Source organism: Balaenoptera ricei, chromosome 1, assembly GCF_028023285.1.
Source record: "Balaenoptera ricei isolate mBalRic1 chromosome 1, mBalRic1.hap2, whole genome shotgun sequence".
Lineage (NCBI taxonomy): Eukaryota > Metazoa > Chordata > Mammalia > Artiodactyla > Balaenopteridae > Balaenoptera > Balaenoptera ricei.
Window position 1 is genome coordinate 12,055,857 of NC_082639.1, and position 22,993 is coordinate 12,078,849.

The following is a 22,993-nucleotide window of genomic DNA, read 5'->3' on the forward strand; positions in this document are numbered from 1 at the left end:
AGGTCTCCTTGTTCCCTGAGATAATGGAAAATTTTTATCAACCTGCTGTAAACGAGTGGTTAAAGAATAGGCTTTGGAACCACCTGCTAATGAGCTGGTGAACAGAATACTGGTTCTTGAGAGCAGAGAACATCACTGAGTCTTCTTTGCCCCTGAACTTATGTTTAGCTAAGTGGTGTGTTATTGGTGTGGCTAAGAATATGGGTTCACTGTTCCTTCTATTTATTTATTTATTTGAAATGTAATTAACTTACAATATTATATTAGTTTCAGGTGTACAACATAGTGATTCGACATTTCCATTCATTATAAAATGATCACCATGATAAGTCACCATACAAAGTTATTACAGTATTATTGACTATATTCCCTATGCTGTACATCAGGGGTCCCCAACCCCCAGGCCACGGACCGGTACCGGTCCATGGCCTGTTAGGAACCGGGCTGCACAGCAGGAAGTGAGCAGCGGGCGAGCGAGCGAAGCTTCATCTGTATTTACAGCTGCTCCCCATCGCTCGCATTTCCGCCTGAGCTCCGCCTCCTGTCAGCATTATGGTGAGCTGTATAATTATTTCATTATATATGACAGTGTAATAATAATAGAAATAAAGTGCACACTAAATGTAATGCGCTTGAATCATCCCGAAACCATCCTCCTGCCCCCGTCCGTGGAAAAATTGTCTTCCAAAAAACAGGTCCCTGGTGCCAAAAAGTTTGGGGACTGCTGCTGTACATTACATCCCCGTGAATTATTTATTTTATGAATGAAAGTTTGTACCTCTTAGTCCCCTTCACCTATTTTGCCCATCCCTCCACCCCTCTCCCCTCTAGCAAACCACCAGTTTGTTCTCTGTAGCTATGAGTCTTTCTGTTTTGTTACATTTGTTTGTTTGTTTTGTTTTATGGCTGAGTAATATTCCATTGTATATATACCACTTCTTTATCCATTCATCTGTCGATGGACACTGAGGTTTCTTCCATAGCTTGGCTATTGTAAATAATGCGGCATGAACCGTCACCGTGGCTTCATTATTCTTAAGAATCTTGGCTAGGGGCTTCCCTGGTGGCGCAGTGGTTAAGAATCTGCCTGCCAATGCAGGGGACACAGGTTCGAGCCCTGGTCCGGGAAGATTCCACATGCCGTGGAGCAGCTAAGCCCGTGCGCCACAACTACTGAGCCTGCGTTCTAGAGCCCGCGAGCCACAACTACTGCAGCCCACTTACCTAGAGCCTGTGCTCCACAACAGAAACCACTGCAATGAGAAGCCAGCGCACCGCAACAAAGAGTAGCCCGCACACACCACAACTAGAGAAAGCCCGCACGCAGCAACGAAGACCCAATGCAGCCGATAGATAGATAGATAGATAGATAGATAGATAGACAGACAGATAAAAGAATCTTGGCTAATGTTTACTGAGCACTCGCTGCTTACCAGGATCTATGCTAAGCCTTTTGCATGCTTTATATCATTTGATCCCCTAAACCAATAGACCTTTCTGCAATAATGGACTGTTATCTATATCTACACTGTCCAGTACAGTAGCCACTAGCCACTGAACATTTGAAATGGGGCTAGTGCAAATAAAGAACTGGATTTTTACTTTTGTTTAATTTTAAATTTAATTAAATCCAAATAGTCACATGTAGCTAGTGGCTACTGTATTGGACAGCTCAGCTCTAAACAATCTTTTGAATCCATTTTACAAATGAGAAAAAAGTGAGGGTCAGAGGGTTAAGTAATTTGCCAAAGGTACTCAGCTCTATAGAAGCAGAGCCAGTCTTTGGACCCATGTTTCCTGTCCAGAGCCCTTGCTCTTCACCACCATGTTATACACTCTTTCTATTATACTTTTTGCAGAAATTGTCTCCTGGTTAATTGTCTCCTGGTTACAGACTGTTTCCTAACTCTTAGTACCATGTGTATGTATGTAGCCTCTCCCCTTCAAATGTGCAAGACCTAGCCAGAGAAAGCTGGAAAACTTACCAAAGGATGTAAAAGAAGACATGCATAAATGGAAAAAAAAATTCCATGTTCCTGGATGGAAAGACTCAGTTTTGCAAAAATACCATTTCTCCTCCAAATAATCTCTGGATTCAGTATAATTCGCCTCCAAATCCAGAAAGTAATTGTAATGAAATGTTATTCTAAAAGAATGTGCCAGAATAGTCAAAACAGTTTTGAAAAAGAATGCTTGGGGAATGGGGTGGCCTCATTCTGTCCATATCAAAATGTTGAACAAAGTGAAAATACTTAGAAGTAGGGGACCGGCAGTGGAAGAAACAATCGATCAATTAAACAAAATAGTCTAGAAAAATGGCTTATTAAATCACAAATCAGTAAGGGACTACTAATAAATGTGGAAAATGGGTTATCCATTCAGAAATTAATAAAGCTGGATCCTCACTTCGTGTCACACATAAAGATCTAAACATTAAAAAAGAAACCAAGAAAGTCCTAAAACTATAGAAGAATAAAGGTACTTTTGTAATATTAGCCTGGGAAAAATGGGAAACTATAAAGGAAAAGATTGACAGATTTGACTATACAAAAAAAGTAAGAATTTCTCAATAGGAAAAAAAAAAGCACCATAAGCAAGGTTTAAAGGCCAATTGAAAAATAAAAGAAAAAAAGAAAGGTCAGTTGACACTGGGCAAAAACAAATGAAAACAAAAACATCCCACATAGCAACATACAAGATTAAAACTTTAACAAAGAGCTTCAACAGAGCAATAAGAAAAAGACAAGCAGGGCTTCCCTGGTGGTGCAGTGTTTAAGAATCCACCTGCCAGCTCAGGGCACACGGGTTCAAACCCTGGTGCGGGAGGATCCCACATGCCAAGCAGCAGCTGGGCCTGTGCACCACAACTACTGAGCCTGCGCTCTAGAGCCCTCGAGCCACAACTACTGACGCCCGCATGCCAAGAACCCGTTTTCCACAGCAAGAAAAGCCACCTCAATGAGAGGCCCGTGCACTGTAATGAAGAGTAGCACCCCCACTCGCCGCAACTAGAGGAAGCCCGCGCGCAGCCACGAAGACCCAACACAGCCATTAATTAATTAATTAATTGATTAATTAACGAATTAAAAAATAAAGAAAGAAACTGCCAAACTGTTTTCCAGAGTGGCTGTACCCTTTAAAAAAAAAAGCAACCAGGAGAAGGTTGGGCAGAGGTCTAAATAGGCAATTCACAGAAAAAGAAATACAGATGGCTAATAAGGATGTTCCACTGCATTAGTGATCAGAGAAGTACAATTTGAAACAATTAGATACTATTTGTCACCAACTGGACTGGCAGAAATTAGACTAATTATATCCAGTGTTGGCCAGCATGATGGAGTGTAAATCAATCCAACATTTGAAAAGGGCAAATGGCAAGACCCAGCCAAACTGTAAATATGCGTGTTCTTCAGCTCTGTGTTTCCACTCTATATACTGTTCCACCATACAGAAATACCCACCCAGGCATCCCCGGATGTACATTGCAATATTATGTGTGATAACAAAGAAGTAGAGACAACAGCTATATCTAACAACAGTTAAGGCATGGTACAGCGTATTTTAGAATACACTTGCGGCTGTAAAAAAGAATGGAGTGGATCTGTATGTAATGATATGGAAGTATACGTTTGACGTATTGTTAAGAAAAAGAAGGTTTCAGAACAATGAGTACAGCGTGATCCCATTTCACTTTTTTTTTTTAAGTCTATGTATGCAGGAAAAGAGTTGGGAGGGCACACACACAGGCTGTTCACAGTGGGGGACAAGGGAGAGGAGGTCTTTACATTTATACACACTTCCATGTTGCTTAAACTTTTACAATGAGCAAATACTGCTTTCAGAATATTTATTTTTTAAGGTATCTTGACCTGAAAAAGGAGTCCGAGTTCCAGCTGTGGCTCCCTCACTGAGCTGAAAATCATAGTGAAGGACTTAACCTTTGTTGGCCTTAGTCACCTTCTCCGTTTAAAAATAAATCAGTAAAATTTTAAACTTTTCCATGTTTTTCAAGCATGGTGGGTGTGGCTACTTTTATAATCAAGAAGATAAATAAGCCTCTGTTTTCCTCCTTTAATAAGGGAGTTGCACTAGTTCTCTAAAGATCCTTCCAGTTCTAACATCTAAGAATCTCTGATCTCAGATTTCCTTGGATTTTGAAATTAAAAAAAAAAAAAAAAGCTGGCCCCCGATGTCATGGTTCTCCGTACTAACCCGTGCAGGCATACCTTCGGCCACTGCAATTTTCGTAGGCTCTTTGCTCTTCCTTTCAGTTCTAGAAACCTCTCCTCCTGGGGCTCTGTTTTGCCTGCCTCTTGGGGGGGAGGGGCAGACCCTGCAAGACCGAGGCCTGTCCAGGGTCAGCAGAGCTGCCGGGCTTTACTCCGGGCCACAGAGCAAGCGAAGCTATGTTTGTTGTGGGAGCTGCATTGTTGGCTTCTCGCCAAGAGCGCGTGCTTGCTGGTGTGGTCGGTGTGTCCTTTCTGCTGCTGCTGTCTCTGCCACTGCTTCCAGAAAAAACTTGAGAGCGCATCTCCCCAGAGCCAGGAGCTTAAACCTGAGACGGGTGTACAGGGATGAGTGCTCTTTTTTGTGTGTGTTCTTCCCCCTTCTGGCCATTAGAAGGGCAGCAGCAGACCAGAGTGTGGCCGCAATGAGGTGGGAAAGACTTTGCTCCTGGCGCTTTGCCTGACAGGGCCCCCTCCTCACTGTGGCTGCAGGGAACTCAGTCCTGACCTGGGCTTTCTTGGCCTTAACGGAGCTGAGCGAGCTGCCCTCGCCTCCATCGGCCTGCTGGGGTTTCCTCAGCGCTGCAGCTCATCTCGCCTACTGGCCAGATCTCCTCTTTTTAGTCCAGCCTGGGAACAGTGTCCTTCTTGGTGAGGGGCTTGACCTGAGCCTGCCAGGTACCTGGATCCATATCCAGCCTGGCCGGCTTCCTCAGGTAAGTCCAGCGTCCCATGTCAGCCTCTGGCAAGAAGGCCGTCGGAGCAGGTGCCCACGTCCATCGGCCCTTAGTTTGTGCAGAGGGATAGCTCCAGGCAGGGCCACTGTGTGGCCAACTCCAGGGGCGGGGCAGGGGGATTTACACTGGGCACTGAGTGTTCATTTATGTACATAGCACTGTAGGTCGTGCCCCTGGAGTTGTGTAGCTCGGTGGCCCTGGCTTGAAGCCTGGTACCACCGGAGACCCACATCATAGACCATGAATTCCTCGCCAGCGTCAAGCTGTCATGGTGCCAAGCACTTACTGAGTGCCTCGTGGGGCCTGGGCTCTAAGTGTCCTCCTGTGCCCTCTGGAACATGCAGTACAGGATAAGCAGTTGGTGTAGGCAGTTTGAGGTCGACTCTGTTGGTCAACACAGATACATCCTTTGACTGGTTTTCTCAGCTACCTTCTTGATTCCAGAACTTCCATGGCCCTCCTCTTTATTATCCATTTCTAATCTGGGGGACCTTTTTTTTTTTTTCCTTTCAGTTGCAGAGCTACTTTGCTGCATGTGAAGATGAGACCCCTGCCATCCGGAACCACGATAAGGTCCTGCAGCGTCTGTGTGAGCACTTGGACCACGCCCTGCTCTATGGGTAAGAAGGAGGTGGTTTCTGGAGAGGGCTGTACGGAGCAGCAGGGCAGGACCCCTGAGGCCGTGAGTAGCCTCCAGAGGGAAGTCCCTAGCCTTGTCTGTCTGCCTTTTATTTCTTCTTTCCCTTAGCAGAAAACGATTTGTCTCACTCGGGTGGGCTGCAGACTGTCTGGGGTTATCCCAGTAATCCGTCTCTGAGCGGGCATGAATGATTGGGGAAAGGATTAGCGACAGATGAAATGATGGTGTGAAGGCCTGGCGGTTGCCTGTGGGTCCCGCTGGGAATCCCTTGCTTTCAGCCTTGAGCTTCCTCCTGACACGAAGGCTGGTGGACCAACCGACTTGCAGCTTCCCAGGGTGGCCCCGTTTAGGTCATAGCAGCTCCTGTCCTATTTTCTCAGACTGCAAGACCTCTCATCTGGCTACTGGGTGCTCGTGGTGCATTTCACCCGGAGAGAGGCCATCAGGCAGATCGAGGTGCTGCAGCACGTGGCCACCAACCTGGGACGCAGTGAGTAGCACCAGGTGGACTCGGCGAAGGGACCGGTCCCGCCCTCCCTGTGGGCAGCTTGGGGCTCAGGTGTGACCTCAGGGCCAGCCTGGGAGGCCGAGTGCCTTGTGGTGTCCAATGGCGGAGGCTTGTTAAAACGCCAGCGCCCTCCACGAGGCCTCTCTTCTTCCCGCACATGACATTTGGCCGGAGCATCGTGGCTGTGAGGAGGGAAAGTGAGACGCTGAAGAGAGCTGGCCTCCTACCAGATCCCAGCCCGAGCACCTAGTGAGGGGTCTCGCCTCTCTCCCTGAGCCAGGGTCAGTGTCAGCTACAGGATCAGTGAAAAGTCCTTGCATTTCTCAGCCCATCTGGAGTTTGCTATCTGCCCCGTTCATCCAAGTTTCCTGGCCAGTTACAGGCTAGGGTCTGACGGGGAAAATCAAGATCTCGGGGTGCGGCGCTCCGTCAGGAGAGAAGGCTGCTGGGGCGCACGCTCCCCTCGGCCATTCTTCCTGCCCCTCCTGCCCTTGCTGGGCCAAGGGAAGCCAGCACCCCGCCAGACCTTCCTTCTCCTTACTCCTGCCCTTTGTCTGCAGGCCGGGCCTGGCTGTACCTGGCCCTCAACGAGAACTCCCTGGAGAGCTACCTGCGGCTGTTCCAGGAGAACCTGGGTCTCCTGCACAAGTACTACGTCAAGTGAGTGTCCGGAGCGCTGTCCCACGCCCTCCAGAGTGCCCAAGCCCCGTCCCAAAGTCTCCTGTCACACGCAGACACCACACCGTGGCACCCCGAGGCCTAGCCTGGCGGTGCGTGCTGAGGACACGTCAGTGATGGCCAGGGGGCCAGCGGAGCTTGCCCGTGACGGCTCTGGCCAGGTGTGCTGCTTCCGGCCGGGCTCCTGTGAGCCGTTTGGTGCCTAGTCAGCCCCTGCCTGATCCCACCCAGGCCTCAGTCCTCACTCCTCACTGGAGCGCTCAGCCTCTGCTGGGGTTGCCGCGGGAACAGAGGATTTAGAGCAGCTGCTGAGAGCTGCTGCGGGCCCCAGATCTGAAGACACGGGCAGTAAAGTGTCATATGGCTCCAAAGCCAGACGGAGAGTGCTGGAAGGGGGTGGGTGGAGGCCGCATCAAGCTTGGGGTGGAGGGATGTCACACGCCGAACCTCAGCGCAGCTGGCTTGCGGGGGAGGGGGGGCCACGCTGGTAACCAGACCCAGAACTACCCTCGCCCCTTCCCGTGTCTCGCAGGAATGCCCTGGTCTGCAGCCATGACCACCTGACCCTCTTCCTGACCTTGGTGTCTGGGCTGGAGTTCATTCGGTTCGACCTGGACCTGGTGAGGCGCCACGGCTCTCGCCGCTCGTGGGGGCAGAGGGGTGGGCGCGGTGGGCTCGGTGGGCACATGGTCCCGCTCAGGGGGCCTGACGGGTGTGGCTGAGTCTGAGCGCCGTCCTTTTCGTTCAGGTGAGGGAACAGCTCAGGGTCCAACCAGTGGAACGGTGTGGGGTTGAGGTGATTCTCTCTTGGCCAGAATCCCTGGTTTGGGGCACTCCTTCCTGTCTCTCTGTCCCAAATTGGAGAAAAGCCGCATTGCCTGGAGTATTTTAGCACTGGAGTATTCTCCTTCGTGATCAGGACGTGAGTCGTCGAGAGACGAGGCGGGTTCACCCCTGTGCCTCCCGGGATCCTGCAAGCCTCTCAGCTCCCTGCTTCCCGGCCTCCCTCACGGCCACGGTCACGGTCACGGTCACGGTCACGCACTGGAGAGGTGCAGGGCGGCCCAGGAGCTGCAGAGGCTCCTCTGCAGTCTTGTCAAGATGCACGCAGCCGCCCCGTCCTAATCGGGTCACCAGCCTAGGTCCCAACCCCAGCAGCACAGACCAGAAGAGGAACTTGGCTACTGAAAAGTAGTAGAAACTGGAGCAAATGAGCGACTCTAATATACAAGAGGTCAAGGAGGGTCAGAAGGCCCAGTGGGCACTGTCATCTCTGGGCCCCAAGTCCACAGCCTTATGAACCACAGCCGTTCACAGTCCTCCTTTTAACAGCTTGTTTCTGGATTTAGTACCTTAAGGACATAGATTTCCAAAGAAACACTGGCCTGGGAGGGTGTGAAGGCAGATCCTCGGAAGGCCGTGCCTTCAGGCCCACCGAGGCCTCCCGTCACCCAAACCTGCCTCTCCCCCTCTCTCCCCAGGACGCCCCCTACTTAGACTTGGCCCCCTACATGCCCGACTACTACAAACCCCAGTACCTGCTGGACTTTGAAGACCGCCTCCCCAGCTCGGTCCATGGTTCGGACAGCCTCTCCCTCAACTCCTTCAACTCTGTCACCTCCACCACCCTAGAGTGGGACGACAGTGCCATCGCCCCATCTAGTGAGGGTGAGTGCCCGGGGCAGAGAGGGGTCTGGCCTCTGTGGCGAAACGGATTCTGAGCCACGTAAGCCTGGCTGAGGGGAGTCTTTCTTGGCTGGTTCTGGTCCAGTGGTGGAAATTCGGAGTGAAACAGGGCCAGTCGTTTCCCAGATCTTCACTTCCTCAGAGTCCCTGTGGTGGCTCAAAAACTGATATTGGGGATAAAAAGCCAAAATGAGATCTTATGAATGTTAGACCCTTTTCCAGAAACCTGTAGCCATGTGCCCAGGGCAGTTCTCTGAGGCCGGGGGGGATTAGCAGGGCAGCCTGGAAACTCTTCCTGACATTCCAGGGGTGAGTGCCACCCACTTCGGGGGAGTTCATCCTACCCTCGATTCTAGGTGGAAAGAGGCTATATGCAACCCCTAGAAGGAGGAGGGAGGACCCGATGGGTCTAGAGTTTGGAGGAAGACTCGCCCCCCTTTCCCATGGGTCCATCAACTTCCGAGTCCCTCCCATACCTGCCAGCATGTTGGAGGTGATCACACTCCTGCCATAAAAGACTGAAAAAGAACGTCCTCACGCCTGTAGGTCATTTGTTATCTTGGTCCAACAACTGGTTGGGACAGCCTGATTTCTTCCAAACCTTCGGCCTCCGTGTTCATCTAATAAAACTGGCTGTTTTCCCACCTTCGTCCCCTGTGGGAAACCAGAGCTCTTCATTTATGGCACCCCACCCCACCTCCAGGGAAGGGGCTCCAAGCACAAGTTCAGCCCCAGGGACTCCCTAGAATTGCATTAACATTGAGACCTTGACCTTCTTCTTTCTTTATTTCTGCCTGTGCTGTGGCGCTATGTCCCAGGGAGGGACATAGACTCACTGTCAGCAAGGCTTGTGTTGCTCGTTGTAGAAGCAGGAGACGGCAGCTCAGTCTCCTTGGGTTGGGCTCAGGAGCTGCCGCCGAGAAGCCGGAGGGCCGGGCCTCCAGGGAGCGGCCAGATTGCCCAGGGAAAGAAGTGTCCCCTTGAGCCCACCGCATCTCAGCTGCTGGGTGTGGAGGGAAGGAAAGCAGGGACAGGAAAGGAGGTTAGGTACAGGGGAGCCATGTTCTTCTGGGGTTGGAACCGATTGCCCCCAGGTCTTTCTAGCTGGTCAGAGGCTACTGGGCCAGTACCGGAGCAGAGAAGGAGCTGGGGTCCTCATAAGTTCCCCTGAGGTTGTCAGATAAAATGTAGAACGTTTAATTTTTCCTCTCTTGTTTTCTCCCAATGTCTCCCACCCTGTTGCCCCCACCCTCCCTGTCCTTCCACTGCCTGTGTTTCTAATCTTCAGTTTTGTCCCTCATTTTTATAGATTATGATTTTGGAGATGTGTTTCCAGCAGTGCCGTCTGTACCCAGCACAGACTGGGAAGGTGGGACAGAGTCCGCTGTTACCCTCTTTTCCTGTTTTGCCACGTTTCCATACCAAGCTTGCTGCATGATTCAAAATCAGCTCATTATTTATAATACTGTCAATGATCATAATAAAGCCAAGTTTGGTGTTCTGATAGATGGAATTCTGCAGTAGGAGAACTTGACCTTGAGTCCTAGGCCAACCCCTTCTCCCAGTGCAGGACTCCTGCCTTTATGCAGTGGCCTTGTGGAGTCGCTAAGTGTCTGCGTTCCAGGGACACACGGATCACCCTTCCTGATTCCAGTGCCACTCGACGCACCAGATGTGCGCAGGGAAACACTGCCTTGGAACATGTGGGTTGTAAGCTCCTATTTAGGTCCGATGCACTTCTGTATCAGAAGCATCAGGAAGCAAAGGCAGAGGGCTTGATTCTGTTCTTAATGGCTTCCTCTCGGGTGTTTTTGAAAGAGATTGAGGTCCAAACGAGGGAAATTGCCCTGGCATGACTGAAACTCCCTCTAGGGAGATTCTCTTTCAAGTTTTAAGGCCGACTAAAATAAAATCTGTCAACCCTCCCACCCTGTCCGCTAGGTGGCAGCAATGCTTGGGCATTTTTCTGCTGGTGACGCCACTTCTGGGCTTGAGAACAGTCATGAGCTATTCCCAGGATTCCCGGGATCACCCCAAGCAGGGGACATGTTTCTGAGAAGGTTAATCCTTCCTCCTTAAAGCTGAGGCCATAACCAGACCCCCCTTACTAAACAGCCTCTTGCCCTGTGGGCTGCTTCCACCCAGGGTGGGGGCAGGGGGGCAGCCTCTGGAGGAGGAGGTGCCGACTGGTCACCCGGAGCCGCGGGACGGCGGTTCTCCCTGCTGCTCGGAGCTGAGCCCCGTGTTGTCAGAGCCGTCATCTGAGTCATGGGTGATAGATGATCTTTTCCCAAGTAATGCAAGTGTGCAATAGCTTAAGTTTGAGGGAAATAAGATACCGCATTGGGAAAAATAAATTATGTCATCTGGCCAACAGAGTACCATGGAAGAGTCCCCTGTTTTAAGTTAAGATTAGCTTGAAATCCAGAATTCCATCATAACAACATCATTCATCCTTTCAGCCTCTCTTCTCGCAGCGCACATGCTGGGCATTGATTCCCCGCCCCCCCCCCCGATCTAACAACTAACCCCCTCCTGACCCAGCTACCTGCTGCCTGTTGCAGTCACTTGACAAGCAGGGCCTGACCCTCGTCTGCAGCCCTCCAGAGCTCCCTGTGGCCTGAGAACTAACAGCCCACTCACACTGCTTGCGCGGGCCGGGCCAGGCTCCAGGGCCGGCTGAGATTGTCCCAGCAGCGATCTCCTGCTTTCCTGAGTTCCTAGAGCACTGAAGAATCCCTGAGCCGGTTCTGGAAGCTTACTTGGAGAGGCCTTGTCTTCTCCTCAGACCTGGAGGAGAGCAGGATTTGGAGGGCAGCTCTGGGCCCTGGGGTGGGGATTGGGGAGGCCTTTCCATGGTCCTTGGCTCGTTTACATAACTGGTGGGTAGGGACTTCCCCGGTGGTCCAGCGGTTAAGACTCCACGCTCCCACTGCAGGGGGCACGGGTTTGATCCCTGGTCGGGGAACTAAGGTCCCGCATGCTCCGCAGCACAGCCAAAAAAAAAGAACTGGTGGGTATCGCAGCCTTGACCCCCACCACGTCCGATGATCTGCTTGCCCACCTCTTGGGACCCCCTCCCCAAGGGGGATGTAACCGCACATCTCGGGCTGGACCAGGAACGCGTGGGCTTGGCAGGAGGCTTCTTTCAGACTGAAGGGCAGGCTTTTCCGCATCTGAGAACTAGGGCTCTGGCTCGGGTCCCTGGACATCTGAAGAAAGTCTCATATTTCACTAGTGTTTTTCTGGCAGAGCTGGGAGTTGTTTTTTGTCCCCTCCTTTGTCCTTATATTAAAAGACAGTGTACTTTTGATGATGTGCTGCGCCAGCAGACAGCTGCCCAGTGGTTTCCAAGATCCACTAAGCAGGTTGGCCCTTCCAGATGAGGCTGAGGGTAGGAAGCATGTTTGCCACGTCTCCTTTGGCAGATACAGGCCAGCAAGATGTGTGCGAGCTGCAGATGGAGCGTGAACATCCTGTGTGCTTTGCCATTAACTGTCACCCAGGCTATTCTGCCAGCATGGGCGGCCTCCCATCTGCCCCTGGATGAACACCCTATGTGCTTTCGTGCTGACACTCCCTCCCCTCTGTGTCCCGTTCCAGTGACGTGGGATGGACGGTTGGAGGTGAGGGCAGCCGTTAAACCAGCTTCTCTCTAGAGGGGCTGCGTCATCTCCCAGGGTAGAGCCCTGGGAGAGAGTGTGCCCAGAGAGGACCAGTAGGCAAGCTGAGGTTTGGATGAAATGGAGTTGGCAGCACCCGCCTTAAAGGGGTGCCTGCTGGGATGTCGAGGGAGAAGGGCCCACAAGGCATCTGTGGCGGCGAGGGGGCAGTCACTCTGCGCACCTTTCTTACTTCCTCTGCCCTCTCCACCGCGCTCTGGGCCCTCCTTCCTGCCCTCCCCCCCGCTCCTCACCCTTGGACTACCTAGCCTGGCCTCGCAGCCTCTGTACCCCTCATTTTCTCTGATCCTGGTTCTCTTCTCTCTTCCTTGGTTCCTTTGTATCTGCCACTGTGGGGGACCCTTCAGAGGACTTTGGGTATCTCAGTCTGGTCAGGGGTGTCTGGCACTAAAGGAGGCTCTAAGGTTAGCCTGAGAGGTGTGCAGCCCATCTTTTGAGGCATCAAGGTCACCATCCACAAGGGGCTTAAGCCTGGAGGCTGCTTAACCTTGGAGCTCTTAACTCAAACTTGGCCACATTGTTGTGAGCTCTCGGGGGCCCCCAGTGGTGGTGGTGGTGATGGCATCCCTCCAAGTTGCTCTTAAAGCACAAATCCCGTGTCCTGTTGGCCTGGGGCTTCTACTCCTAAAACAAGGCCACCCCGATCAGATTTCCCTGAAAAGAACTCACCTGCCTCCCTCTTGAGATAAGGCATGCTTTGGGGGCCTGCTTTCCCCAGCTGGTGTCTGACGGGCTGTCTCGTGTTTCCTGTTCTCCCAGATGGAGACCTCACAGACACTGTCAGTGGCCCCCGCTCTACTGCCTCGGACCCGACCAGCAGCAAGGCTTCCACCAAGAGTCCCACCCAGCGCCACAACCCCTTCAATGAGGACCAGGCAGAGACCGTGTCCTCCTCCGACACCACCCCTGTGCACACCGCCTCTCAGGAGAAGGGGGAGCCCCACACCCCGGACTTGCCAGACACCTGCACAGAGCTCGAGGTCATCAGGTCAGTGGGGAGGGGCCTCGAGAAGCTGGGTGAGTGTCCTGGTGTCCGTCCTGTCCACTCCTAGCATCACTTTTTAGTCCACGCAGACTAGGACCTTCCTCCCCCCGAAGGCATTTGGGCACCTTCCCGGAGACTAGGTACCTCTCCCCTGCTCAGTAGTTCTTTGATCAAGAGGAAACAGAGGGCCCGAGCCTGGAAGATGGGTGACACAGGCATCAACATGGCCGGCTTCTGGGGCCACGCCCAGACTGCTGGGGCATTTGTCCGGTCCATCCAGAAAACACCTTCAGCCTGGACGTCGTTCCAAGGGAGTTCTTGGCCATTAGAGCACAATTTCTGAGATTCATACTAATTCTAGTTCAGCATGGCTTGCTGAAAGAAGAGCATCTTGGGGCTTCCCTGGTGGCGCAGTGGTTGAGAATTGGCCTGCCAATGCAGGGGACACGGGTTCGAGCCCTGGTCTGGGAAGATCCCACATGCCGCGGAGCAACTAGGCCCGTGAGCCACAACTACTGAGCCTACGCGACTGGAGCCTGTGCTCCGCAACAAGAGAGGCCGCGACAGTGAGAGACCCGCGCACCGCGATGAAGAGTGGCCCCCGCTTGCCGCAACTAGAGAAAACCCTCGCACAGAAACGAAGACCCAACACAGCCATAAACAAACAAACAAACAAACAAATAAATAAATAAATAAAATTAAAAAAAAAAAAAAAGAGCACCTTCATCATACTGCTGGGGACGTAACAGGGAAGGAGGAGGTGGATGACAGGTTGGGAAACTCTCGGCCCCGAGCCTCCTCGGCTCCCTGACCTCCCCGGCTCCGGCTCTTGAGTCTCTCCGCCCTGAATAAGAAGATGTGCACGTCAGACCTCCCAGAGGCTCGCCGGCCCAAGGTGGGGGAATTGCTCCCCAGTGACTGGAGCCAGGAGTCCAGCTCCCACAGGCTGGTTGGAGTCTAGAGCAGCTTGAGTGGTTTCAGACCCAGGGTTGCTTAGCCAGGCCCACTCCAGCCAACTCGGAACCAAGGTGCCAGGAGTTTGAGCTCAAAAGGCTTTGATTCTTTTGAATTTTCCATAATGACCCCGAACGGAAAGAAGGATCAGCTCAGGGTCGGCTGCCCACATCCTAGGGGGAGGCTGAGTAGAGGGGGGCCACTGGTCTGACCAGCCATGGCCTGTTTTTGTTCCCTAGAGCACAGCTAGCCCAGTGGTGCCATCAGCTAGAACTCACAGGACCCGCTCAGGGCTTCCTCTGGCCGCTGCCGTCTGTGCCTCCCTCGTGCTGGCCCTGCCTCTGCCGGCAGTGGGAAGTACTTGGGGCCTGAGCCACTGTCGGCCCCCAGCCCAGGGCCTCCCACCTAGTGCTGCCCGGGACCACTGAAGGTCTGGCTGCGCTCTCAGAGGTCCCTCGCCCAGGATCACCTCTTTTGAAAGACATTGTTTTTAAATGATTTTTTTTTTAATTTTTATTTATTTTTTGGCTGCATTGGGTCTTCGTTGCTGCGCACGGGCTTTCTCTAGTTGCGGCGAGCGGGGGCTGCTCTTCGTTGCGGTGCACAGGCTTCTCATTACGGTGGCTTCTCTTGTTGTGGAGCATGGGCTCTAGGCACATGGGCTTCAGTAGTTGCAGCACACGGGCTCGGTAGTTGTGGCTCGTGGGCTTAGTTGCTCCGCAGCAGGTGGGATCTTCCCAGACCAGGGCTCGAACCCGTGTCCCCTGCATTGGCAGGCGGATTCTTAACCACTGAGCCACCAGGGAAGTCCCAGATCACCTCTTTGGACCCAGCCCGTCTCGTTGCCCTCAGTACTGGGGTGCTCAGATTCAAACCTCTCCCCATCACTACCATCCAGGGTCACCAAGAAGAAGAAAATTGGCAAGAAGAAGAAGCCCAGATCGGATGAGGAAGCAAGTCCACTCCACCCGGCCTCTACCCAGCACACATGCGCCAGGCGGGGCAGTGGTGACACCCTCGTCAGCAGCCCAGGCCCCGGGCGGGTCTCCCCAGACAAGACCCTCGCCTCCGCCCGGGTGGAGACGGAGGGGCCCGGCGGCACAGCCGAGGGCAGCGAGCGCGCAGAGCCCGGCCAGGTGGGCCTGCTTATCCCCGAGATGAAGGACACCTCCATGGAGCGCTTGGGGCAGCCCCTGAGTAAGGTCATTGATCAGCTCAACGGGCAGCTGGACCCTAGCGCCTGGTGCTCCCACGTTGAGCCCCCCAACCAGTCCTTTCGGACTGGCTCTCCCGGGGACGCCCCGGAGAGGCCGCCGTTTTGCGACTTTAGTGAGGGGCTTCCAGCCCCAATGGACTTCTACCGCTTTACCGTCGAGAGTCCAAGCACTGTTGCATCAGGTGGCGGCCACCATGACCCTGCAGGGCCTGGCCAACCGCTGCATGTTCCTGGTAGCCCTGCGGCTGCTGGCCAAGAAGAAGAGGGAGGAGGACGAGGACCGGGACAGGCGCCTCGGCCCCTAGAGGACACGCCGGGGGAGACGCAGGAGCCAGAGGCCCAGGAGCTGGAGACCCGGCTGCCCCTGGTCGGTGAGGGACCTGTGTCTGAGCGGGAGCCTGGGGCCCAGGAAACCCTTTGCCGACTCAAGCGAGACCAGCCCAGCCCTTGTCTGAGCAGCGCCGAGGACTCTGGGGTGGATGAGGGGCAGGGAAGCCCTTCTGAGATGAGCCACTCGGCAGAGTTCAGGTGAGCCAGTCTGTCTATGCCGCTTGCCTGAGATGCCCCTGTTGTTGATCAGGGCACGTTGGGCATCTGCCCTCCAGATACACCAAGCACAACTCCCGGAAGACCTAGCCTGGGCTGGGAGGTAGGAAGGGGTGCGGTCCTCCCCTCCCTCACTTTGGCTCCCGGTGGGGGGCAGAGCCACTGCAAACATGAGACCTCGGGGTGCCTGCATCGCCCCCGGGCGTGTGTGTCGTCTCTGTGCACCCGTGTGGCCTCTCGCGCCCCTGCCCTAGGCTGACATCTCGCCCTGCCCGCACTTGCCCCCCTCGCAGCGTAGACAACAATCACTTACTCCTGCTGATGATCCACGTGTTTCGAGAAAACGAAGAGCAGCTCTTCAAAGTAAGTCCCAGGGTCTCAGGACTGAGCAAGAGCCGGCACAGCAAGGGCGAGGCCGCGTGGGCCACCGCCTCCGCTCCGAGGGGAAGCGGGCGGTCTGGGGCAGGGCGGGCGCCGCAGTGCCTGACCTCTCTGCTTCGGCCCCTCAGATGATCCGGATGAGCACAGGGCACATGGAGGGCAACCTGCAGCTGCTGTACGTGCTGCTCACAGACTGCTATGTCTACCTGCTCCGGAAAGGTGCCCGCCGCCCCCGGGCTAGGCCAGGGCAGCTGCCGAGGGCACGTGGAGGATGAGACTGGCCGCCGCCCTCATTCCCTTCCCCCTGCCCCTAGTGTCTCCCTGCTGCCTGGCACGTGGTGATGAAACGGGTTGTCAGCAGTCCCAGCTGCCCCAGGACACGAGCCTGGGGCCCCCCTCCATGAGCACCCCATGTCGTTCTCCTACCTCATCATTTCAGATCGCAGGCCAGGGACGGGTCCTCGTGGAGAAAAGGTCTTAGAAAAAGGGGCAGCGGGAGGACAGAGAGGCCACTGCGGGTAATAGACATTGGGATCTCCTCTCTCAGGGGCCACAGAGAAGCCATACCTGGTGGAAGAGGCTGTTTCTTACAATGAACTTGACTATGTGTCGGTGAGTTCAGGCTCGGTGACTGGTGTGTGCTGTAGGGCAGGGCTCCTCGGGCCGCCCCGCCTCAGCCCTGCAGAGCAAGGCTGACCCCTGCCTCAGCCCCGGGGGTGGGTGCCAGCTCTTATCTCCGAGCAGCTTCTGTACCTGATGCCGGGGATAAGGAGCAGGCTTGAGGGTACCTCGTCCTCCGCTGTACATCTGACCATCCCTCCCCACCTTGTGGTGACCTCAGAGCGCGCTGCCTCCCTCCCCAGCCCGCTCTCAATCTGGCCACGGCTGCCCCTTCTGGCAGCTGCGGCCAAGCCCCGTGTGCATGTGAGGGTGTGGTTTCTGGCAGGTGGGCCTCGACCAGCAGACAGTGAAGCTGGTGTGCACCAACCGCAGGAAGCAGTTTCTGCTGGACACGGCAGACGTGGCCCTGGCCGAGTGAGTGACACGCCCCCTTCTGCAGGCCTGGAGAATCAGCATCCACCACTGGCCTGGCCACACCCTTGGGGCTGGAGGGTGGGAATTGGGGTACGAAGGAGTGGAAAGCAGAGATAAGTTCCTTCTGGAGCCTGCAGGCCGGGCAGAGAAGCAGGGAGGTGACAGGCACACTGACGGACTGGTGCCCTCAGACCCTCAGTGGCCCACAGAGAGGAAGGGGGCTGGCAGGAGTCATCCCCACAGGAGAGAAAGCACAAGCCCGGCTGCGGGGCCTTGGGGCCACACGTGCCCCCTGTGCTTCCATACGGAAACTGTCTGTCCTGAGATCAGGTCTTCGTACAAGTCCTGCTGCTTCCCTTAAGGTCACAACCCAAGACCCCTCGGCCACTGGGAAGGGTTAGGCCTTTCCCGGCCACGGTTTGATGACCATGGACTGCTGCCGCATCATTGCCCCACCCACCACCCAGAGCTCTGGTTCCAGCCAGGTCCTCCCCCCAAGATCCTGTGACCCCCTTCAGGCCGGAAGTCCCCAGGACTATGCCATGTCCCTTTGAGGGGTGGGGGCCTCGGGCCTCTGACAGCAAACCCCACTCCGCGTACAGGTTCTTCTTGGCTTCTTTGAAGTCAGCCATGATCAAGGGCTGTCGGGAACCACCCTACCCCAGCGTCCTGACTGATGCCACCATGGAGAAGCTGGCACTGGCCAAATTTGTGGCCCAGGAATCTAAGTGTGAGGTAAGCACCTGGGGAGGAGGGGGTGTTGTCCCCGAGATGACAGCCCTGGTATTAGGGTCAAGAGGTGCAAATAGCTGTCTTTAGCGTTTCTCCGTCACCCACCTGGGAGGGGCTCTCCCTCCCGGCCTGTCCCCCTCCCCACTCGGGTTGTGTCCTTACCCCACCAGCGGCCACTCCTGCTTCTGGCCCAGACCTCACCGCTCTGTCCCCTGCCCCCTCCCCAGGCGACCACCGTTACTGTGCGCTTCTACGGGCTTGTGCACTGGGAGGACCCCCAGGATGAGTCCCTGGGCCGCATCCCCTGCCACTGCTCACCCCCTGAGGGTGCCATCACCAAAGAAGGCATGCTGCATTACAAGGCGGGCACCTCCTACCTTGGCAAGGAGCACTGGAAGACATGCTTTGTGGTGCTCAGGTGGGAGCCCCCGCAGCTCTGGCCCGGAGGTTGGGTTGGGGGACAGCGCCCTCCCCGTCAAGGGCTTTGGAGTAGACATCCCCTGGGATCCCAGATCTTCTCTGTAGAGCCAGCCATCTGGGGCCCGAGGAAGCCCAGAATGCCCCAGGTGAAGACTCGGGCCGTCCCCAGGGCTGGGGGCACACGCTCCTGCTGTGCCTCTGCAGTTCTTTCTCCACCGTCCCTGCTGTAGAAGGCAGGCCCCGGGCTCCTTGGCCTCTGGGGTTCAGGCCCCAGCTTGTGGGGGTCCCTGGGATCTGGGTTCCACCCGGCCCCCAGTTCCTTGGACAGGCCTCACCCCTGCCACGTTGTGCCCCTGCAGCAACGGGATCCTCTACCAGTATCCCGACCGCACTGATGTCACCCCCCTGCTCTCGGTGAACATGGGGTGAGTGTCCTGGGCGATGGGAAGTGCCGGGCAGGTGTCGGGGCCTGTGTCGCTGCCTGAAGGTCAAGGCTCCGGCTGGGCCTGAGCCTCAGGGCTCCCATCCTCCCTGGCTTGAACTGGCTCTCCCTCCTGTCAGTTCAGCCTCCCTCTGCCTCGGCCCCACCCCCATTTAGTGCCCTGGGGTCTGCTGAGCTCTGGGTGCACGGGGAGGGGGTGGGGAAGCAAGAGGAGCCCCCTGCCCGGAAAGGATCCCGTCAGGTAGGGGAGGCAGTCCCCCGATCTGATAGGGGAGGCGGTCCTTTCCCTGGGAAGCACTTGACCTGATGGGGAGGATGGACACACACACGCTTGGAGGAAACGTCAGGCCCGTAAGGGGAGCAGGAATGAATGTGCACTGATTCTGAGAGGGCGGGAGCCAAGAGCTGATTCTCAACCCCTCACCTGGCCCTGGTCAGGTATCTAGATGAACCTTGGCGATTGTGGAGATAAATGGTGTTACACAGAAAAGGGGCAGGGCTGCCCAACAGCTTTGTGCTTCTCCTTTGAGCCGGAGGGGTCTGGCCCACCTTCTGGTGTCCTCCAGCCCTCGGGACTCCGGGGCAGGCCAACCCCAGGGGCTCCGCCCGTGCCCCCTGCCCCCCTGCCCCCTTGCTCCAGTTTCACCCTCCGCCTCTGGCCCAGGGGGGAGCAGTGCGGTGGCTGTCGGAGATCCAGCACCACGGACCGGCCCCACGCCTTCCAGGTCATCCTCGCCGACCGGCCCTGCCTGGAGCTGAGCGCCGGTAGCGAGGCCGAGATGGCCGACTGGATGCAGCACCTCTGCCAGGCCGTGTCCAAAGGGGTGAGGGCCTCCTGCCCCACCGCTCACTGCCTCCCAACCCGACCCCGGGTCCCTAGGGTCCCTTCCCCAAGCCCACGCGAGTCATGCAGCAGCCTCTGAGGACCAAGATGGGACTTCCAGGGGCCAGCCCAGGAGTGAACCCTGGAGGTTAGGGCCGCCTGTGGCCTGACATTCCCACCATCACCCCTGTCGGCCCCTGTACTCCTGAGGTGGGCAGAGCCTGCCTGGCCTCTGGAGGGAGGGGCAGAGGGGCTGTCTGGCCCCTGACGCGGGGAGTCCTGGTGCAGACCAGCCCTGGAGAGCGCCAGCTTGCCTCTCCCCTCCGCTCTGCCGGTGCCCTTCAGGTCATCCCCCAGGGGGTAACTCCCAGCCCCTGCATCCCCTGCTGCCTGGTGATCACGGATGACCGCCTCTTCACGTGCCACGAGGACTGCCAGACCAGCTTCTTCCGCTCCCTGGGCGCCGCCCAGCTGGCCGACATCAGCGCCGTCTCCACTGAGCCGGGCAAGGAGTACTGTGTGTTGGTGAGCCGGTGCGGGGGGGGGTGGGCAATGGAGGCAGGCCCTGCCGAAGGAGCGCTGTGTCTGCTCACCTGGGGCCCCCGCTCTCCCCAGGACTTTTCCCAGGACAGCCAGCAGCCCCTCCCACCCTGGGTCATCTACCTGAGCTGCACATCTGAACTGGACCGGTTCCTGTCTGCACTGAACTCCGGGTGGAAAACCATCTACCAGGTAGCCGGCTGCCCAGGCCCCTGCGGAGCGGAGCCATTCCCTAGGGAAGGAGCCCTGCACGGCACAGACCGAGGCAGGAGCTGGGGGCCTAGGGCAGCACCATACTAGGAGCTCTGGGATGGACATGGATGTGTAAAACCAAAGGGGCAAGACCCTGCCTCCCAGTGAGTGTGAGGCTAAAGCTAAGCATAGAGCCCAGGAAACGCCATTCCTGACCTTCTCAGTTCCCATGAAAAAGCCGGCATTAAGTGCTTCCGGTGGGGCTAGAGCTGTGCCCGGATGATGGGGGCACGGAGCTCAGCACCAGGCTGAGAGGGCCTCATCGAATGCCTGGACAGATCACAGTTTGAGCACGTGCTGGGCGGCCCCGCGGAAGCTCCGGACCAGCCCTGGGCAGAGTTCCACGGCCCGCCTCCCGGCCCCACCCCCAGCCCCCTCCTCCGAGAACCGGGGCCTTCCCTGGAAGGAGGCGGCTCAGGGAGCCTCACCCCGTCGGCCTGAGCCCCTCCTTGAGGAGCAGGAGATCTCAGCAGCGTGGATATAGTTCCAGGGCAAGGTTACACCTGGTGCGGGGGGACCCCACGGCCCCTCGGCTCCCTGAGGGCTCTTGGTACAGCCCTCAGGTTCCCTGCACGCCCCACACAGGTGGACCTCCCCCGTAAGGCCATCCAGGAAGCCTCCAACAAGAAGAAGTTCGAGGACGCCCTGAGCCTCATCCACAGCGCCTGGCAGCGGAGCGACAGCCTGTGCCGGGGCAGAGCCTCCCGGGACCCCTGGTGCTGAGGCGGAGCTGGCTGGCGCCCTGGAGGGGCAGGAGAGGGAGGCAGGCGAGCGGCTGCTCGGGGCCAGGCTCCCACCCTCGTTCCCGGGCAGCAGAACCACCGAGTGGGGCTTGAGACAAGGTCTCCCTCCCAGGGATCCAGAACGGGTGCTCAACACCCTGGGCCTCCTGCCCGGCAGGTGGCAACTGGGAAGTGCTGGGGGCAGAGGGTCCGAGCCCTATGGGCTCTGCAGATGCACGGCCCCCTTCCCCGGGGCCACCGCCTCACTCCACGAGGGGGGCAGAAGGACCGGGAGGGCAGGAGCCCCTCTTCCTCCCCTGGGTCAGGGGCCCGGGCAGAGGCTTAGGCCGCCCTGGGGGCTCTGAGTGCCCGGCCATCCCTGTTCATGTTTGAACATTCACCCGGCTGGGAGGGAAGCTGGAACACCGCGGTCTCAGTGCATGTCTTCTCCTCACTAGCTCCATCCCCAAGCACACTGCTCCCTGCCTTCCAGGGCCCGGGGGGTTGCAGGGGGCCGGGATGGCCCTCCCTGGCTACCAGGAGGCCCTGCATGTCCACGGCCCCCTACCTCCCCTCCTCCAAACCTGGCAGTGCCTGTAGGACCCAGGGATCAGGCCATCTCCTTTTGCCAGGAGCAAAGGGGAGGGAGGAGGGCTTGGAGAGGAGCAAAGCCCACCAGCCTGTGTCCCCTGCCTGGCTGGAGCCAGGTCCTTCCCAAGACGGCCCTCTGGGGGAAGGGGTCAGGTGGCCTGGGTTTTGTTTTTTAAAATAAAACAGACATGTTATATTGCCAAGACTTGTCACTGGCCCTTTTTGACCAGGGTGGAGGTGAGGGATCTCCGGCGCCTCCTCTCAGGCCGCTCGGCCCTTCGTTCCTCATTCATTCCACAAATGCTCTTCCATCAGAGGCTCTGTGCCCACACCGGGGTCCAGATCACTGGCGGCTGCCCCCAGCACGCACTGTGTGGAGGGGTTCGGGCCCTGGGGGCTTCTTGGCCAGACCTTCGCCCTCCTTCCTGTTTCCTGCAGTGGCCAGGGCAGGGCAGCCACCAGCTCGAGTCCCAGGCCGTGTCTACACTGCCAGGGCAGGGCGCTCCTGCCCGCCCTGCCTCCCCAGCTCTGGGGGCTGAGTGCCGGCCACTCGGGATCAACCCGGGAGAATCCAAGCCGTCCCCAAGACCTCTTGTTGAGCTGCTAGCCCGGGGCTGGCCGGAGGGTGCCCAGCCTGCCAGGCCTAGGAGGAGCTCTGCAGCCCTCAAGCCCCTCGGCACTGCGGCCTCCAGGGCCTCACAGCTGGGAGGAAAGGGGTGGACACCTGGGAGAAGCAGGTGTGGAGGCCACAGAGGTGGGGTTCTGGGCAGGGCGGCCCTGCCTCTGGTTCTGATTGGGACTTGGGTGATGCAGGTGGCCCTGGCAGGAGAGAGGTACCATGGGGCAGAGGCCATGGTGGGCAAGGTGGTGCTGGCCCCCCACCTGAGCAGCCTGGCACCTGGCAGTAGTGCCCAGGGCTGGGAGGTCCCTTCTCACCAGGCACAAAGGTCCATTCCCATGCCTGGGCCTCTGCTCCAGAGAACCACAGCCCAGGAGCGGCTCCCACCAAGAGGAGGGGCAGGACTAGGGGGCAAGTCCTTACCAGGTGAGCGACCAAAGCTACAAGGTCACTCCTTGAGACACAGTGGCCCTTATTTTTCCATCTCCTACCCACCCAGGGCCCCCAGGCAGGGGGGGATGTGGGCCGCCTATTACTGAGTGAAGCACTGTGCTAGGCCTTCTTCACACATCTGTAA

The 22,993-nt window shown here is 56.7% G+C and overlaps 1 protein-coding gene across 3 annotated transcripts in view; it reads left to right on the top strand.

Annotated features, from left to right (window-relative positions):
- PLEKHM2 (pleckstrin homology and RUN domain containing M2) overlaps positions 1–22,000 on the top strand; it is a 38,609-nt gene extending 16,609 nt beyond the window's left edge. The window contains exons 2-20 of one of the 3 annotated variants that reach the window (XM_059914055.1): positions 5,477–5,583; positions 5,984–6,093; positions 6,672–6,771; positions 7,322–7,409; positions 8,271–8,457; positions 9,785–9,844; positions 12,918–13,146; positions 14,996–15,841; positions 16,153–16,222; positions 16,369–16,459; positions 16,788–16,852; positions 17,187–17,275; positions 17,878–18,010; positions 18,235–18,425; positions 18,787–18,852; positions 19,534–19,693; positions 20,038–20,217; positions 20,308–20,424; positions 21,070–22,000. In XM_059914055.1, the coding sequence (XP_059770038.1) occupies positions 5,477–5,583; positions 5,984–6,093; positions 6,672–6,771; positions 7,322–7,409; positions 8,271–8,457; positions 9,785–9,844; positions 12,918–13,146; positions 14,996–15,841; positions 16,153–16,222; positions 16,369–16,459; positions 16,788–16,852; positions 17,187–17,275; positions 17,878–18,010; positions 18,235–18,425; positions 18,787–18,852; positions 19,534–19,693; positions 20,038–20,217; positions 20,308–20,424; positions 21,070–21,207 (3,027 nt within the window). In that variant the 3' untranslated portion in view covers positions 21,208–22,000. Of the gene's footprint in view, positions 1–5,476; positions 5,584–5,983; positions 6,094–6,671; positions 6,772–7,321; positions 7,410–8,270; positions 8,458–9,784; positions 9,845–12,917; positions 13,147–14,995; positions 15,842–16,152; positions 16,223–16,368; positions 16,460–16,787; positions 16,853–17,186; positions 17,276–17,877; positions 18,011–18,234; positions 18,426–18,786; positions 18,853–19,533; positions 19,694–20,037; positions 20,218–20,307; positions 20,425–21,069 lie in introns of those variants that run through there. The other 2 variants (XM_059914045.1, XM_059914063.1) reach the window with 2 other exon arrangements.
- The last annotated feature ends 993 nt before the right edge of the window (positions 22,001–22,993 follow it).